The sequence below is a fragment of the Pelodiscus sinensis genome, chromosome 29 (assembly GCF_052426305.1).
Source record: "Pelodiscus sinensis isolate ZL-2025 chromosome 29, ASM5242630v1, whole genome shotgun sequence".
Lineage (NCBI taxonomy): Eukaryota > Metazoa > Chordata > Testudines > Trionychidae > Pelodiscus > Pelodiscus sinensis.
In genome coordinates, this window is record NC_143080.1 from 6,875,472 (window position 1) to 6,894,019 (window position 18,548).

Here is an 18,548-nt window from a genome sequence, read left to right on the forward strand (position 1 = left end):
TTAAATCCCTGGAGGCCAGGTCCACAAACGGCTAGCAGCCAGGATGGGCAGGACACAGCCCCCTGCTCTGGGTGTGCCGACGCCTGTGTCAGAAGTAGGGACTGGCCCATGGGATGGATCACTCAATCCATTCCCTTTGAAGCTCTGCTAGGAGAGAGTGTACTGGGCAAGATGGACCATTGATCTGAACCCCCAATGGCTGAATCTCACTGGCCCTGGTGTTCGCATTTAACCTCCAGAGGCCCAGGAGGTTTTTCGCCTTCCTCTGTAGCATGAGGCACAGATCACAGCTGGAGGATTCTCTGCATCTTGGGGTCTTCAAACCATTTGAAGGCTTCAATATCTGAGATACAGGCGAGAGGATAATTCCAGGAAGGGGTGGGCGAGATTCTGTGGCCTGCACTGTGCAGGGGGTCAGACTAGATGATCATAATGGTCCCTTCTGACCTTAAAGTCTATGAGTGACCGGTAAGAGAGGAGGCCAGCTGGGGCGCACAGTCGCTTTAGCACCTTTATTTAGGAGAAAGTTAAAGCCTGTAAATACAGCAATAAAATATACAAAAAATAAAATCTTTACAGTATTGAGCGCCACAAGGGGACGTACAGGGCGGAGGAGGCGGCTGGATGATGGAGAAGCGGAGAGGCAGGCAAGGAAGGGCGGGAGGCGCACGCTATTGGTTAAGAAATAAACTTGGGTCAGCCAACAGCCTTCACCTTGTGCGAGCATCTAGGTCTGCACCAGAGGGCCAGTTTGGTGCGTGTGAGCTCACGCCGCGCACTAGTGCAAATGGCTGTTCCGAATGGGCACCCCAGCCTGGGGCTTCTTGGTTAAGAAAGGGACCCCCCTGCTCCCAAGCGTTTATATACGTAGGTTTAGCCCAGGCTGTGAAACGCAGGCAGCTGTTGCTCTGCCACCCTCCGGCCCCCTCATGGCTCATGCTCATCTAATACTGGGATCCAAGCTGAAGAGATTCAGAGCATGGCGCTCGGTTCCTCTCTCGGGCTATGTACAGCGCAGAACCGGCTGTTTCATGGCACCTGCAGAGCGCCCCGGGGGGAGCCACTTTCTGACCCACGACACGTGGCTGGCCACTTGGCACGATCTCAGGAGGAGACTCGTTAGCTCCCCTGCCCCTGGAGGGTGGCCGCTGTCTCTCTGAAGCCATCGGGCCTGCTAGCTTATCACTGAAAAACCAACCCCAGACCAGAATGGCAAAGCCCCCTATATTTGTCCAGTGCCTGCCACTGCAGGTTTCTGCCCCCAGCCTGACCAGGCCAGAGCCGGCAGGCCGCAGCGTGGCAGGAACTGGCACCAGCAATCCCCAGAGGCCTGTGGGATATACACCCTAGAAGGAGCACGCAAAGGCCACCGTGCGTGAAGGGCCTAGTAGCTGGGGCAGGGATCTGGTGGGGGGGGAGGGGCCACCAGAGCGCAGCTCCATAACAGGGGCACCTCAGTGTCAAAAGGGACCACCTGGAGGATGGACCCAGCTGCGAAGGACATGGGAGTATGGGGACCGCCCACAGGACAAGCTACTGCCTCGCTCGCTGGAGAGTCCCCGCCTGCCCGCAGCTCTGGCACTCCAGGCACGCCCTGGGCAGGGCGGCACTTGGCTTGCTCGTCCTACGCCCTAGGTCCAGCCAAACGGCTGATCGGAGCAGGGAGCAGAACCGCCCCGTTCGCATCGGCCTCCAGCTCAGGGGCCAGAAGAGCGGATGGGTAGGGCCCCCAGTTACCCCAGCAACCGGGAGATGGCCCATCCAGCCCAGCCTCCGAACCAAGGGCCTCAGGGGAGGGCCAACCATCACGGAGCGTCCTGCCTGCAGGGGGAAGCCGCTCCCCCGCCCGGTAGATGCTGCTCATGCCCACAGGACTCACCCCTATGCTGACTAGCTACAGCACTTGGCAGTAGGGCTGCTGGGCTCCTCTCCCAGCTGCCTGGAAGAAACAGACTCAGTGAAAGTCCTGGTGGGGACGTGGCTGATTGTGCGGGGGGTGGCTGGGACAGGGGCTGCGGAGGCCTGGGAATGGCGCGGCACGGATGGAGGCAGCGGCAGTCAGCTACGGACAGGCACTTCATCGAGCAGGAAACGTGTGTTATGGAAGGAAATAGAAAAACGGGTTCCCTCCCCCCAGACCCACAGGCACCGCCTCTGAGTGCCAGCGGGGCACTCCTGTTCGACAGCTGCCAGTGGGTCAGGACACCCCAGGCCTGCGTCCCCCCCCAGGCCGCAGCCCGGGGATGCTCTGGCCACGGAGCCAACGTGTGACCTAGTGGGTGAGGGCGAGGGAACGACATGGAGCCAGGCAGGTCGAGCTGTCCAGATGCTCCCCTAAGAGATGTGGCAGGAGGGCAGAGCCGGGGCTGCGTCCCTCACATGGGCGAGGCGGTGCACTCCGGAGTCAGCTCCATGTCGAAGGTCAGAGACTCTGCAGGGAAACACACAGGGACAGGGGCCGGTCAGATGGGGCTCAGAACAATCCACCCCTCCCGAGGGAGGCGGCCCCAGGTCAGGAATAAGGATGTTAAATATCGGTTAACTGAACCGTCGACTAACCTCATGACTTCTTATCAGTTACTCGACTATTCTATAGTCCGGGGGTGAGGCCGGCAGCCAGCAAGCTCCAGCCCCACTCCCGAGGAGCCCTGTTACCCCGTGCTGCTGCCTCGGTATCAGAGGCAGCAGTGTGGGGTGCCAGACAGGAGCTGGTCCACGGGGAGAGCCAGTTTAAAAACCAGCTCCCCGCGCTGCTGCCTCTGATACAGAGGCAGCAGCGCAGGGTGGCAGCAGCCCCTGTCCAGTGAGGGTCTGAGCTCCTGGACCCAGCACGAGCCGGAACGGAGCCGGGCTGCCTGCCCACCTGAAATGCAGAGCCGCAGGTAGGGTAGGTCCCAGGCCCAGTGGGAGCCAGGACGCTAAAGACATTTACTGGCAGGGGAGGGGAGAATGTGTGTAGTCTACAGCGTTAACAGCTACGCTTTTGCTACACTGTCACATCCCTAATTGGGAAAGGCCTGGGCCCTGGCAGAGCTGGCACCAGACCTACATCCCCTGGCTGCTATGAGTGAGCAGAGGCCCCATGCCTGGGGCAGGACACCAGAGCCCCGGGGCCAGGTGTTGCCCACTTACCAAACTGGCCTCCGGCGTTGGCCTCGGCTCCCTCGCTGTTATTGCCAAACTGCATGAGCGAGTCCAGTGTGCGCGGGGACATGGGCAGGTCGATGGTGTTGCTGCAGGTCGTTCTGTAGCGGGGAAGGGGGAGGACAACGAGACAGCACAAGAGAAGCCATGAGAGGCCCAGGGCCACCTCGGGGTTGCCTAGGGTAGGGCAGAGCCGGGCCTGGCGGGGAGGGGAGGGAACGGTGCCATGAGCCGCACGAGGGACTGGCAACTTGGGATCAATTCCCAGCTCCGTGCCCACTTCCTGGGTGACCCCGGGCCTGTGGGTCCCACTTCTCCATCGGCACGCCGGGGAGAACCCCCTGTCCCCCCACGCTGCGGGGCGGAGCCAGCAAGCCTCCGAGCTCCTCGGGACGGGCGTCTCCGGGCGCGCCTGTGCAGCCCCCCGCCCAACAGGGCCGGGACTTGGGCTCGCTGCAACAGAAAGAAAGAGTCTCGCGCTAAGAGCCAAGGCACGCCTGCCGGGGCTCCCAGCGAGCGTGACAACACCGTGCTCAGGGCCGCCCCGCGGCAGCCGCCTCAGAGAACACTTACGGGGTGACGCAGATGAACTTGGTCTTCAGGTACGGCGCGGTGCCTGCGGGGAGAAAAGCGGGTTAGGCAGCTGGCCGTCTGTCCCACCCCGGTCGGCCCCGTTCTCAGGACGCCTGCCCCGCCGCAGACCAGACGGCTTCTCCCCCCACGAACAAAGGAAGCCTCGATCCAGGTAAATCGGCGGATGGTGAGCGGCTGCCGGATCTCCCCGACGTTCCCGCGCCGCAGCCGGAGAGGCAGCAGTCGCGGAAAGTCAACGACTACCTGAGTCCGTAGCTTCGGGGTGCTCCTGGCTCTCGGGGCGACAGTATTTGCCAAAGGCTTCCTCCTTAGGGATGTCGGGGTACAGGTAGACCAGGGGCGAGACCAGGATGTTGGTGGCATCCATGATCTTGTAGCCCATGATGATTTCCGCGAAGGACATGCTGTTGAGTTGCTGCTTGGTGTACGGCTCCACGGACTGGATCTGGGTTTTCCCTGGAAGGGGAGGAGGAAGCGTTTCATGGGGGCCCATCCCACACCCGTTCCAGGCTCCCTTGGGAAAAACCCCACGGCACCAGCCCTCCTATTAGGGCTGCATAAGACAGGGCAGGCTCCAGGCATGGCCGCACGGAGCCCTGGGAGCCAGTTTCCAGCAGGCGCTCAGCACAGCAGCAGGGACACAGCTCAGGCGTCAGGACGGACAAGGGTGAGCAGTGGTTAGAGCGCTGGCAGGGGACTGCAGCCCATGATCCCGGCCGACCCCCGCTGGGCGGAGCCGAGACGCGCTACGATCCCAGACTCCTCGCGGGTCAGTAACGCGCCGCCCCGGCTCGGTGACCAGCCCCGGGCACGTACCGCTGATGTCCTTCTCCACCCAGGTGAAGGTGATACCCCCCTCCTTGCTGCTCTCGCTGAAGCGCAGCAGGAAGGTGCCGGGCGGCTTGGTGCTCAGGATGGCGCGCTCCCGCTCCTTGCTGATGAAGCCCATGATGTACCTGGCAGAAGGGAGACAGCCCCGAGGGACATGGTCAGCGGCCGCAGGGCTGCGCTTGGCTCCATCGCTGCCTCCCTCCCCGAGCCCTGCAGCTGCTGGACCGGTGCTGGCACGGCGGGAGCTGCTGGCAGAAGGGGATACGAAGCCGCTGGGCGGTGGCTGAATCAGAACCGCTGACCCCCATACGGTCCTGCCTGCCGCTTGCCCTGGCACAGCCCATGCTGCAGTGAGAGGGAGGGGAAGGAGAGTGCTGCGGTCCAGCCCCAGGCATCCCGAGGATGCTCTGCCGGCTCGGTGTCCCCAGGGCCGGATGTCAGAAAGGAGCCATGGAGCCCCCAGCCTGCCTGGTACCGCCCAGGCCAGAGCTCCACCCTAGCTCCAGCCTGCAGCTTGGAGCGGAGCTGGGGCACGTTTCAGGGGAGCCCTCCGACCCAAGGCTGCACCAGGGCCTTCGCAGGGCTGCTCCCGGGACTAATTCCTCCCCCACCCTCCCAGTAAAGTAGGCATCCTCCCTTTCTAATCTGCATCAGCGCTTGAAACGAAGCTCAGGAATTGCCAAGGACTCGGCGTGGCTCAGAGCCCAGGGGTGGCTCACCACGGGCCAAGGCAGCCACCGGGCTACGGGACGTGGACACCCCCACCCCATGGCCCCTTGATAGCGCCCGGCTCAGCCCATCAGGCCAGCTTTCCCGCCCCAGCTGCGGGGTCCCGGGGCCGTGGCCACGGCTCACCCCTCATTCCACAGCGCCAGGATGTATTTCTTCACCAGGTCGATGATGTTGTCCAGCCAGACCCAGAAGGAAAACCCTTTGCCGGCCATGTTTTCCTGCGGGGAAGCAGAGGGGCCTGGTGAGCGCAGGCCCGGGCGGGGCAGGCGGAGCGGGGGCACATGCCGTGGGGCAGCTCTCACCTTGCAGAACTTGGCCCAGGTGATCTGGCAGCCGGAGTAGTTGACGCCGGGCCCTAGGGTGGGGGCAGAGCGGGGTCGTTAGCCCTGGAGGGGTTTCCGGAACGAGCGGCAGTTCCGCGGTGCTGCACGGCTGCGGAGCCACACGGGGTCCCGCAGCAGATGCTGGCGCGTCCGGCGGGGAACCAACGTGGCTGACGGGGACTCTGCCGTCCCACCGGAGAGCGGCCCAGGCAGGGCCCCCCAGTGCTAGGCCTGCTACGGGGGGAGAGAGGGAGGGGGTGTTTCACCCCCAGAAACCAGCACCCAGCTCCCAGGCTGGAAGGTGCCAGCCACCGGCCTGTCTCTCTTGCACTTGCAGCCTGGAGCCCAAAGCTGCTGGGACACCGGGCAGGCTCCCCCGCCCCAGGGACAGAGCCCTCAGCACCTGCCTAAGGGGTTTAGGATCCCTGGCCCAAACACAGCCCGGCGGGTGGGTTACCTAGGAGCTTCTCCGCCAGCGTGGTCAGCTGCTCGATGCTGAGCCCCCGCTTGGTGGTGGAGGAGAACTGCCAGCTCAGCACCTCGGCCACCTGGTCCCACGTGCCGATCGGGGGCTTGGTGAAGAAGTTCACGTTCTGGGAGGGAGGGGGAAAAACAGAACCCGCCTGAAGGCAACGCAGAGAGCGCCCGAGAAATGCGCCCGCAGGCGCTGCCGTCAGCCCAACGGGGGAGGCTGCCTGGCCCTGCCTCGCTTGCCTCTGCCACCAGCGCACGAGACCTCAGGCAAGCTGCTGCCTCGCTCTGTGCCTCAGTTTCCCTGCTCTCTCTTGGCGGGGTGGCCAGGAAGCTCAGGCAGCGAGGAGGGGGTCTGTGCAGTGCGCCAAGGGGCCTGATCTCAGCTGGGGCTCCTAGATCACAGCACTGGCAGAATTCTTGCCACTCTAGCCCCCCGGCAGGGGCCTCCAAGTGCCTGGGGAACAGACAGGCCATGCAGCCTGTGACACCCCCCACGCTGGGCGTGTTGCGCCCGCAGGCTGAGTGGGAGGAGGTGTCACATGGTCAGCCCCATGCAGCTCTGCTCGGCAGATACCCTCGGGAACAATCCCCCACCTGCCCCCTGGAGGCCCTGCCGAATCCACCCCCCGCCTCAGGGGCCGCACACACACCTTGGGGTTGTTCGTCAGCATGTTGTACCACAGGATGGAGGCCCAGGCGTTGGGCATCTGGCAGATGTTGGAGATGACCACGACAGGCAACGAGTGGGTCTAGAGAGACGAGACGTCACGTCATTGCTTCCTTAGACCCCCACCCCAGACACACGCACCGACCCCGTCGCCCGGGCCAAGCCCCGCAGCGGCCGCGCCCACCATGGTTCCCTGGGCAGCCTGCCGCGATGTGAGCACAACTTCGTCTCTAGTGCTCCTTGCTGCCACCCCGACGGCTTTGCCCAGCGCAGAGCGTGCAGCAACCGCCTGACCCTTCACCCACCCCTTCCTGAGGAACCTCGTGAAGGCCCCCCCATAGGGAGCCACGGCGCTCCCCGGGCCCGCCACAGAGCCGCCACGGCGCTCCACCTACTCACCACGGCATTCCCCAGGCCCGCCACAGAGCCACCACAGCGCTCCCCAGGCCCGCCACAGAGCCGCCACGGCGCTCCACCTACCCACCACGGCACTCCCCAGGCCCGCCACAGAGCCGCCACAGCGCTCCACCTACCCACCACGGCATTCCCCAGGCCCGCCACAGAGCCGCCACGGCGCTCCACCTACCCACCACGGCACTCCCCGGGCCCGCCACAGAGCCGCCACAGCGCTCCACCTACCCACCACGGTGCTCCCCAGGCCCGCCACAGAGCCGCCACGGCGCTCCACCTACCCACCACGGCACTCCCCGGGCCCGCCACAGAGCCGCCACAGCGCTCCACCTACCCACCACGGTGCTCCCCAGGCCCGCCACAGAGCCGCCACGGCGCTCCACCTACCCACCACGGCACTCCCCGGGCCCGCCACAGAGCCGCCACAGCGCTCCACCTACCCACCACGGCACTCCCCGGGCCCGCCACAGAGCCGCCACAGCGCTCCACCTACCCACCACGGTGCTCCCCAGGCCCGCCACAGAGCCGCCACGGCGCTCCACCTACCCACCACGGCACTCCCCGGGCCCGCCACAGAGCCGCCACGGCGCTCCACCTACCCACCACCTACCCACCACGGCACTCCCCGGGCCCGCCACAGAGCCGCCACAGCGCTCCACCTACCCACCACGGTGCTCCCCAGGCCCGCCACAGAGCCGCCACGGCGCTCCACCTACCCACCACGGCACTCCCCGGGCCCGCCACAGAGCCGCCACAGCGCTCCACCTACCCATCACGGCATTCCCCAGGCCCACCACAGAGCCACCACAGCGCTCCCCGGGCCCGCCACAGAGCCGCCACAGCGCTCCACCTACCCACCACGGCACTCCCCGGGCCCGCCACAGAGCCGCCACAGCGCTCCACCTACCCACCACGGTGCTCCCCAGGCCCGCCACAGAGCCGCCACGGCGCTCCACCTACCCACCACGGCACTCCCCGGGCCCGCCACAGAGCCGCCACAGCGCTCCACCTACCCACCACGGCACTCCCCGGGCCCGCCACAGAGCCGCCACGGCGCTCCACCTACCCACCACGGCACTCCCCGGGCCCGCCACAGAGCCGCCACGGCGCTCCACCTACCCACCACGGCACTCCCCAGGCCCGCCACAGAGCCGCCACGGCGCTCCACCTACCCACCACGGCACTCCCCGGGCCCGCCACAGAGCCGCCACGGCGCTCCACCTACCCACCACGGTGCTCCCCAGGCCCGCCACAGAGCCGCCACGGCGCTCCACCTACCCACCACGGCACTCCCCGGGCCCGCCACAGAGCCGCCACAGCGCTCCACCTACCCATCACGGCATTCCCCAGGCCCACCGCAGAGCCACCACAGCGCTCCCCGGGCCCGCCACAGAGCCGCCACAGCGCTCCACCTACCCTCCACGGCACTCCCCGGGCCCGCCACAGAGCCGCCACGGCGCTCCACCTACCCACCACGGCACTCCCCGGGCCCGCCACAGAGCCGCCACAGCGCTCCACCTACCCACCACGGCACTCCCCGGGCCCGCCACAGAGCCGCCACAGCGCTCCACCTACCCACCACGGCATTCCCCAGGCCCGCCACAGAGCCGCCACGGCGCTCCACCTACCCACCACGGCACTCCCCGGGCCCGCCACAGAGCCGCCACAGCGCTCCACCTACCCACAGCATTCCCCAGGCCCGCCACAGAGCCGCCACGGCGCTCCACCTACCCACCACGGCACTCCCCGGGCCCGCCACAGAGCCGCCACAGCGCTCCACCTACCCACCACGGTGCTCCCCAGGCCCGCCACAGAGCCGCCACGGCGCTCCACCTACCCACCACGGCACTCCCCGGGCCCGCCACAGAGCCGCCACAGCGCTCCACCTACCCATCACGGCATTCCCCAGGCCCACCACAGAGCCACCACAGCGCTCCCCGGGCCCGCCACAGAGCCGCCACGGCGCTCCACCTACCCTCCACGGCACTCCCCGGGCCCGCCACAGAGCCGCCACAGCGCTCCACCTACCCACCACGGTGCTCCCCAGGCCCGCCACAGAGCCGCCACGGCGCTCCACCTACCCACCACGGCACTCCCCGGGCCCGCCACAGAGCCGCCACAGCGCTCCACCTACCCATCACGGCATTCCCCAGGCCCACCACAGAGCCACCACAGCGCTCCCCGGGCCCGCCACAGAGCCGCCACGGCGCTCCACCTACCCACCACGGCATTCCCCAGGCCCGCCACAGAGCCACCACAGCGCTCCACCTACCCACCACGGCATTCCCCAGGCCCGCCACAGAGCCGCCACGGCGCTCCACGTACCCACCACTGCATTCCCCAGGCCCGCCACAGAGCCGCCACGGCGCTCCACCTACCCACCACGGCATTCCCCGGGCCCGCCACAGAGCCGCCACAGCGCTCCACCTACCCACCACGGCACTCCCTGGGCCCGCCACAGAGCTGCCACAGCGCTCCACCTACCCACCATAGTGCTCCTCGGGCCCGCCACAGAGCCGCCACGGTGCTCCGCCTAACACTCCACCTGCCCACCAGAGGAGCCTGTGCTCCCCCAGGCCTGGCCAAGCCAGTGGAGAGGCCTTTATCTGAGGGGGAAGCCGGAGGCCCTCTTCCCAGCTGGGCGGCCCACTCCCTTGCTCCCACCAAGAGGGGCAGCTGCGCCCGGCAGCCATTCCCACAGGACTCACCTCCAAGTCGATCTTCAAGCCCTGGTGATAGACCTCGGTCTCGAAGGTGATGAGGTGCAGCTCCTCCGTGACAATCAGGGAGGCCTGGGAGGACAGGGAGGCCGTTCAGGGGATGCCGGCTATTCCCCAGGCAGCCAGCAGGCCAGGCACAACAAGCCCCTTCAGCCCGGGTGCCCTGCGGGTTCGCTGGGGCATGACCTGTCCTGCGGGGGGGGGGCAGCTCTGCCTCCCTGCAGAACGTGCTGCACAAAAACCTTCCCTCGGCCAGTCTGGAGAGGCTGAGACCTCTCCAGTGAGCCCTGGGGGGGCTGCCCAAAGAGGAGGGCTGGCGGGAGCGCTCCCAGCCCAGTGGGGTCCCCACCAGGGTCCCCTGGGCTGCCCCCACCTCAGGGCACACGCGCAGGCTGGGACACTCACGTCACAGTTGGCTCTGCCCCCGTTGCCGCACCTCTGCTCCCGCAGCGTCTGCAAAGAGAAGGGAGACGGTAAAGCTGCAGCCGGCCGGGCGCACACGGGCCCCCCCGGGCGCACACGGGCCCCCCCGGGCGCACACGGGCCCCGCAACTTACCAGATGCTTGAACTCTGCTGACAGGCTGCCGTTGTTCGACTCCTCCATGTTCATAACCTTGGTGTTCGTGCCCAAGATGTTAAACTTCCGGGACCTGAGGGGAGTGGAGGGTGTTAGAACCCCCCAGAGTCCAGGACAGAGCAGGGGGCAGGACGTGCGTCAGGGACGGAGAGAGAGGAGACACGTTGGAGTCACTTACCCCCGGAGCGCGGCAACGTCCCCCGAGTCCCTGGAGAGGAGAGAGGCTCAGTGTCAGTGCACGCCGGAGCGGAGAGCGTGTCCTATACACACACACACACACACCCCCCCCCCCCCGAAGTGGCACTGCAGCTCCTAAGGGGACCTACCAGCTCCTTTGCACGTGGGCCCCTGCACCCTAAGGGCAGGGGGACAGCGTGCAGCGGGCGTGAAAACCTCCCTGTGCCCAGAGCACCACACGGCCCCCGGCTCGTGCCGGGGCTTGGCCCAGGAGCCGATTTTCCCCCTCGGAGAGGCTGGTGCCCCTTTGCTCTGCGATACCAGCCCCCGCGGGCGCCACACTCACTTGTCGATGCAGACTTTAATCTTCAGCTGATAGTTGAGCTCAGGAAATTTGACGAGTAGCCTGCCGGAAGGGAGAGACTTCAGCACGAGGCGTTCGGCCGCCAGAGCAGCCTCGGCACGGGACACCCGGGAGACTCGGACACAGCTTCAGCCAGCGGCGCTGCACGCAGCCCTGGCCGTACTGCAGCTGGGACAGGGCTTTGCCAGGGAGCCTGCCCAGGCAGAGGCCCAGGGCTCTCCCCCTGCCAGGAGGCTGAAGCCCGTTCCCAGGAACCAGCCCTCACAGCTGCTGTTGAGCATGCGGGTCGGGCTGCGGCACCCACTGCCCCCTTGCTCCTTAATGCACTGGGGAGGCACCCAGCGAGGCTGGCAAGGCTTTGTGCCCCAGCGGGGGACCCGAGCGGGGAAGGCTGTGGTCCCAGGCTACACGGCAGGGCCACAGCGGAGCTGGGATCAAGTCTCGGGAGCCGCCGGCTCTCAGGAAGCGTAGAGGGTCGGGCACAGGATCAATGCCAGCGGCTGGACGACGCCTCCGCACTGGGCTGTTCGCCTCCAGCCCTGGGGGTCAGGCTGCTCTTGTTGCCCGGGTGACAGAGGGCAGAAAGGTGCTGGGGGGAGATCAGCTACAACGGGAACACGCTGACGACAGCAGGAGCCAGGCACGCAGGCCGGGGCAGAAACCTGACCGGCAGGGGCACTCGACACGGCTTCCCACCAGCCTGGGCAGTGGAGGCAGAGGGAGAAGAACCCACCAGCCTCCAGGACCAGAGCAGCTCGGCCCCACGGACGTTTTCCAGCCCACCCAGGGAGCGAAAGGACCCGCCAGACGCCCACTAGGAGCGGCCTCACGTTCGGCTCCCGCAGAAGGACGCACCTGACTTTGGTGGTGAACTGCACGCCGGTTTTGATGACCAGGGGCCGATCCGGGTGCATGGGCATGCAGGGCTGCCGCTCCACCACGAAGGCGCTGCAGGAGGAAAGCGCAGGGGGGTCACACTCAGACAGGTCCTGTGTCTCCCCCCGCCCCCCCGGCGCCCGCCTCAGGACACCCCCGGGCGGCGGGAGCAGCTCTTCGTCCTCATGGCCCGGTACCTCGTCATGAGATTCCTGAACAGCTCCACGATCCTCTCCTCCAGCATGGGCCGGTGCTGGACAATCGGGTCCCCTTTGTAGGAGACTTTCTGCTGCAGCTCCTCCAGCTTCTTGATCTGCTGCCGCGTCTGAAGCTGGGACTCTGCGAGGGACGTGATCCTGGAGGGGAGGAGGAGCCAGCTGAGAGCCCCACTGACTAGCTCAGCCCATGGCAACCCTGGGCGCCTGAGCCCCTATGAACGGGAGTGGCGCCCCAGGCCTGCGTCTATTGCTTATGGAGCCCCGACTCTTCACAGCCGCCTTGCGAGGGGGCTGCGGGGGCGCAGGGACCCATTTGCCTGTCGAATCGAACACCGGGAGGTCTGGGGGTGTTGGGGCTGAGGAAATACCGGGGGCAGGAGGAGGGGGGCCGGGACAGATCCGTTCCTGGCGGCTTGAATTCAAGCAGCACCCATCTGGCTCTCCGCTCGGGAGCGCCCGTGGCAACGGGCCCTGCGGTCTCACCAATTTTCCAGGCGGTCTAGGCAGATGTTGGGAGGGCCCCCGATACACGCGATCTGCTGCCTTCTCTTCCAGTCCGCCAGCTCCTCGTCCGCCAGCGTCTTCTGCACGTACTCCATGGCCGACAGCAGCCCGGCCAGCTCGCTCACGATCCCCTGCCAAGGGGAAGAGACACTCAGGTGGCGCCTCAGCCCGGTCTAGAGCTGGGAGACCCAGAGCGTCACAGGCTGTGACTGCCAGCCCCCGATCCCGGAGCCGCTTCCGCGCTATTACACGGGGCGGTTCGCCAGGTGCTCCTACCCGGCCCCACAGCATCGGAGCACTCCCACGCTGAACGAGGGGCAGACCTTGGAGCGCCCAGCGGGGGGCAGGGCGTCCAATCGCTCAGCTTGGACAGCGACACCGGACCCTGAGCCATGGTGCATACAGAGCAGGGTGGGGAACCAAGCGCCCATGGCTTGGATCTGGCCCACGAAGCCTGTGGCTCCCCCAGACTCCAGCGGGAGCACCAGCCCCTGCTCGCCCTGCTGCGGGGGGGAGGGAGCCCTGGGCCTCATGGCCCGACCAAGGCAAGCTCCTTTCATCTTGTGCCCGCCGGGGCCGGGTGACGAGCGAGCCGTGGGCAGACGGACGGCCGAGGGGGGGAGGGGGGCCCCGTACCCTGCGCATCTGGTCCAGCGCCGTCAGCATCTGCTCCAGCTGCTGCATCTTCTGCCGCGTCACGGACTGATTGTTTCCATTCAGGTCCTGCATATCTTGGGGGGGGAGAAGGGGGGAGAAAGGAGGGAAAGGAGAGCCAGTTCCTCACCAGACACGCACCCGCCAGCACAGAACACCCAGCACCACCCCCTCAGCTCCCTGCCCAGCACAAAGTGCCAGGCTCGTGAGCCATCTGTCTAGCCCCCCCAACACTGGCGTGTCTAAGCACCCCCAGCATCACCCATACCATCCTCACAGCCCCTGGTCAGCGCTGGCATCCTCGCTGCCCCCCGGGGCCCAGTGACCGTCGCGCCCGGCTGCATGGCGGAGGCCTCAAGTCACAGCGAGTCTGAGACCGAACCGGGGTCTCCCGAGTTGCAGGCCGGTGCCCCAGCTCACCCCAGGCACGGGGCAGCGACAGCTCAGAGGCCTCGCCAGCTCCCTCCTCCTTCCCCTCCGGCCAGGCACTTGCCCCTTTACCTCCTTGGCTTTTCAGCGTCTTGTAGTTGAAGTCGAAGTCGTCCTGGAGATTCTCCACCACTTTCATCTTTTGCTCCAGATCCTGCAAGCCCAGGAGCCGGGGTCATTTCAGGGCAGAGGCTCAAGCACATTCAGCGGGATTTGGGGGGGGGCGGGGGACCCCCAGGGCCAGGGCAGCTGGGCTGACCTACCTGCACCCGCTTCCTCACGTCCTGCAGATGCTGCTCCAGCATTTGCTGCTTCTCTGTCACCACGGCGGCCGTGGGGTGTGACGCCTGCCCACCTTGCTGTGGAGGGGAACAGGACGGGCCTTTGTGAGAGCCGGATCACAGGCCCCACAGGGTCACCGCCTGCCCACGGGGTAGCGCCAGGAACAGCTGGCCGGTGCGAGCGCTCTGGGCTCAGGGCTTCACCTCCCCAGCACACAAACAGCCGCAGTGCCGAGCTATTGGGATGGCGGATCGTGGCCCCCGCAGCGCTCGGCCGGTCAGAGCTGACAGTCTGAACACAGGCGAGGGGGCCAGGGGGAGATGCAGACAGGAGTGACTCAGGCAGGCAGGGGCTAGCGCGGTGCCCGGCTCTTGCCTGGAGCTGGGACAGCTCGCAAACAAACGTCAGCAGCCAAAGCCAACCGATGGCTGCCCGGCGCGTTTCCGGCAGCGCCGCTTCGCCTGGGAACGGCCCCTCAAACCCCGCAAGGCCTCAGGGACCGCCGATGCCCCCGTCTCTGTTCCACACCAGGGCGGGGGAGCATCCAGCAGGGACCCACCCAAGCCGAGCGCCGAGTCCTGCTCTCACCTGGGCTGCGGTCGCGGCCGTCTGGAGCAGGCGAGATTCTTCCCAGAGGCACCGGGCCACGATCCGGGCGATCTCCATGGGCTTTTCCAGGTACCTGCTCTGTATGTGTTTTGGGGGAGAGGGACAGGAGACAAATGGAACTTCCAGCCCCCACCGAGCTGGGGAAGCGCACAGCGGGGGGGCGGAGCGTTTCACAGCCACGCAGGGAAGTGCCGAGGGCTTAACAGGAACTGGGAATCACAATCTGCTCGGCTGAGGTTTCTCCCTCAAACAAACAAAAAACCTCAAAACCAACCTGCCTAAAATGTAGGGTGGATCTGTCTCACTTTTGCAGAGTCCAGCATTAGCTGCTGGTCCCTCCCTGGACACACAGTCCACAAGTGTATCTCTCTAGCAGTTAGCAGAACCTGTCCAGCCCCCTCCCCCATGCCTCAGTTTCCCTGGGAACGGACAGGGTCACAGTGGGAATCAATGTCAGAGCTGGCCTGATATCCCCTGCTCTGACCACTAGATACCACTGCCCACAGTCAGCTCTTCAACAGACTGGAAGGGGTGAGGTCATGCGAGAGCAGCAGGGCAGGAATCTGAACCTACCCCCGGAAAACCGAGGGCATTTTGGGCTGGCAGCTCAGCGCCGGCCCTGGGGAAGAGAGGAATGCACCCTGCTCAGGTCACAGACAAGGCGGCACCGAGCGCGCACACGGCTCCCTCTCTGCCGCCACGGCAGGCAAGGGCTGCCCACCCGCGACGGCCCCTGGCCTGCGCTCGTCTGTGCGTGAGGAGCGAGTGGGAACGCCAGCCTGGCTCCCAACTGTCTCTGGCCTGGCCTTGCCGCGCCACTTGCCCCCGGCTAGGGCAGGGGTTGGACAGCGGAAGGGAGCGCGCTTCGTGGGGTTGCGGATTCAGAGCATTGGGCAGGGACCCTGGAGCATCCACGGCCCCATCAGCCCAGGGAGGTGAGCAACACCTGGGGGGTGCCCCCTACCCTGCTGGCACCCCGGCCAGCTCTAGGGATGTCAACTGTAGACAATCAGACCGTTAACCGATAAAGTCGGGCTGATCAGTGAACCCGGTCACCTACACGCATCCCCACCCCCATCTTGCTGCCTCTGACACAGAGGCAGCAAGGGGCGTGGGGAAGAGGCAGGAGCCGGTGGGGAGTCCGACAGAGGCAGCAGCACGGGGGGGGGGGGGGGACGGACACACGCGATATGCACGAGAAGCCAGCTTCTAAGCCGACTCTTTGCGTATGCCGGCTCTGCGGACTCACCCGCAGCCCTGCACTGCCTCCTACAGAGGAGCAGGTCCTGGCTCCACACAGCTGTCTGCCCCACCTCCTCGGCACTGCTGCCTCTATTAGAGGCAGGGGAGGCTGCCACGAAGCATCCGAGGCAGCAGTGCGGGGTGGCAGGCAGCCGGTCTGCACGGGGAGCTGGTTTTTAAACTGGCTCCCTTCGCAGACGGGCTCCCGCCTGCCACCCACGCTGCTGTCACGATAGAGAGGCAGCGGTGCGGCGTGGCCGGGGCTCCCCGGGAGTGGGGCGGAGCGCACTGGCTGCCGGCCCTGCCCCAGGGACTATCGATAGTCGTGTAACTGCTGAGATTTGATTACACGACTGTTCAATTACACGACATGCAACATCCCTCGCCGGCTCTAACCAGCCCTGGCCCCCTTCTCACGGCAGCCGTAGTACAAGAGCTGCCCCAAGATCTCCGGCCAGCAGAGCCACGTCCTTGGGGGGGGGGGCAAGCGGGGCTACCTCCATAGCCACTGCCCCTTGAGTAGAGGTCTAGTGCAATACTGGTGCCATGGCCACGCGGGGGTGCATGCGCCCCACCCTAGGGATGTGAACGACTAGTCGACTATCCCATCAGCGAATGCTTATCGGATCGTTGACACACTCGTGGCTTCCTGCCCCTCCCCTCCCCCCGCTGCCTCTATCAGAAAAAGGCAGCTGGGCGGGGGCAGAAGAAGGGGTGTTTCAAAGTGGCAGCGCCGCGTGCAGACCGGGGCCAGGAGTCGTCCCCCCCTGCCGCTTTGAAACACCACGGGGAGCCCAGGGCCCGTGGGGGGGGGGGGGGGTGCTGGAGTCCCCCGCTGAACCTGTGCTCTCCGCAGCGCTTTCACCTTCCAAGTGCAGCAGTGAAGCTGCACTTAACTAATTGCATCGACTATTCGATTATCCAATTAGTCTCAATTTAACAACCCTACCCCCCGCCAGCCAGTAAAGGGTTAACAAGCTGCTGCGGGCCCTGGCCATCCGGCCCCTGCATGGCTGCAGGTTTGTGGCCCGGCTCAGTGGCACAGCTTGTGCGGCTAGCCAGGGCCAGACAAGCCGGTCAAGTTGCAGGGGGCTGGGAAGCCATAGGTGCACCCTTCACTAGCCAGCCGGGCCGAGAACCTTGCTGCGCCTGGATGCAAGAGGAGCCAGCACATAGGACAGCAGAGCCAGGTTGTGGGACGATGCCCTCCCCTCCCCCGGTCTCTGTAGCTCCTCCCCCCACGGTTGTGAGATGACCCCGCCCCCCTGGCTCTGTAGCTCCCCCCCCCCCCCCCCCCCGGTTGTGGGATGACCCCGCCCCCCTGGCTCTGTAGCTCCTCCCCCCACAGTTGTGGGATGACCCCGCCCCCTGGCTCTGTAGCTCCTCCCCCCCACGGTTGTGGGATGACCCCGCCCCCCTGGCTCTGTAGCTCCTCCCCCCCACGGTTGTGGGATGACCCCGCCCCCCTGGCTCTGTAGCTCCTCCCCCCACAGTGACACAATACCCACCTGCAGGAACTGCTTGATCCTGCGCAAGTTATGCTGGTAGAGGACATTGGATTCCTGCAGGAACCGGCTGTATTGCTGATCGATCTCTCCCAGCAGGTTGTGGAACACCAGTGTGGCGTGGGACTCCTTGCTGGCCGCGTACGCCCTGCGCGAGGCAGGGTTGAAATACACGGACACTCCTCGCGCGCAGTGCAGGGGCGGGTAGGGACGGCCCCGCTTGGCCCCCCACCCCAGGGCAACTGCATGGGAGCGACTCCCATGCGCACAGCGAGGGCAGGACCCTGCAGGGATGTGATCCCTCCCCTTCCCCCAGCACCTAGTTGCCCAGCGAGGGCCCCCCCAGCACCATCTGCTCGCTGGAGTCGGCTGGCTGCAGGTCCTGCTCATCCGGGCGTGCAGGCCTGGCTCGCTCATTCAGGCAGCTGCACATGCAAATTCTGCGGGGCCCATTTTTAGGCGGCCACCGCCGGGTTGGCCGCAAGCCAGTTTTGCCAGCTCCGTGCGTACTCGGCCGCCACACCCTCCGCCTCCTGCCCCCGGGACGAGCCTCCAAGCGCCAAACCCCAATCCCAGACCCGCCGGCAACGTGTCAAATCCCTGTGACAAGGGACCACGTCAGACGTTCGCCGGCGCCTGGGCGGCCTTTCCCACTCCGAGGGGCGTTGCCCACCGACATGCGCCCCCTGGGCAGGTCAGCCTGCGCGGCAGGGCAAAGTGCTTGTGTTTGCAAGTCTCTCCACCAGCTCTGGCTCAGCACGGGCCAGATTCGCCCTGTGCAGAGGACTAAGCCCCCAGGCCAGGCGGCCTGCAACCCAGCGGGGTGCAACTCAGGGAGAGCGCCATGCAGCCAGCCCGGTGCCACCTTGGCCACAGTAGGCGCGGTTTGGAACAGGATTGCCAGGCCAGGTGCCCACCAGCTGCTGCAGGAAGACACGCTGCAGTTGTGGGGTCCTTGTGGCCAGCCAAGTCCCCGCCTGACCCCACACACGGGAGGCTGGCTCGGGCCCTGGAGCAGACTTACCAGTCCTGGCTCTCAATCCAGGGGGCCAGGAACTGCCTGAGCTCCATGGGGAAGCTGTCACTGTAGAGCTGATGCAGCTGCTCCAGGTACCGCGTGTCCAGTTGCTGCAGCTGATTCCACTGCGCCATCTCGGCTTCGGCTGGAAACCTGGCAAGGCAGAGAGAGCCGCGTCAGAGCCACGGGGACCCCA

The 18,548-nt window shown here is 66.1% G+C and overlaps 1 protein-coding gene across 5 annotated transcripts in view; it reads right to left on the reverse strand.

Annotated features, from left to right (window-relative positions):
- Positions 1 to 497: 497 nt before the first annotated feature.
- Positions 498 to 18,548, reverse strand: part of STAT3 (signal transducer and activator of transcription 3) — a 41,714-nt gene continuing 23,663 nt past the window's right edge. Inside the window, exons 2-24 of one of the 5 annotated variants that reach the window (XM_075911498.2) lie at positions 18,359 to 18,505; positions 17,338 to 17,482; positions 14,567 to 14,665; positions 13,960 to 14,055; positions 13,769 to 13,850; positions 13,250 to 13,344; positions 12,593 to 12,744; positions 12,089 to 12,247; positions 11,871 to 11,963; positions 10,998 to 11,057; positions 10,653 to 10,682; positions 10,454 to 10,547; positions 10,302 to 10,349; positions 9,885 to 9,968; positions 6,749 to 6,847; positions 6,082 to 6,217; positions 5,604 to 5,656; positions 5,425 to 5,519; positions 4,555 to 4,694; positions 3,982 to 4,194; positions 3,718 to 3,760; positions 3,133 to 3,245; positions 498 to 2,431 (exon numbers count right to left, since the gene is read on the reverse strand). In XM_075911498.2, the coding sequence (XP_075767613.2) occupies positions 2,376 to 2,431; positions 3,133 to 3,245; positions 3,718 to 3,760; positions 3,982 to 4,194; positions 4,555 to 4,694; positions 5,425 to 5,519; positions 5,604 to 5,656; positions 6,082 to 6,217; positions 6,749 to 6,847; positions 9,885 to 9,968; positions 10,302 to 10,349; positions 10,454 to 10,547; positions 10,653 to 10,682; positions 10,998 to 11,057; positions 11,871 to 11,963; positions 12,089 to 12,247; positions 12,593 to 12,744; positions 13,250 to 13,344; positions 13,769 to 13,850; positions 13,960 to 14,055; positions 14,567 to 14,665; positions 17,338 to 17,482; positions 18,359 to 18,505 (2,332 nt within the window). In that variant the 3' untranslated portion in view covers positions 498 to 2,375. The other 4 variants (XM_075911497.2, XM_089774054.1, XM_075911496.2 and 1 more) reach the window with 4 other exon arrangements.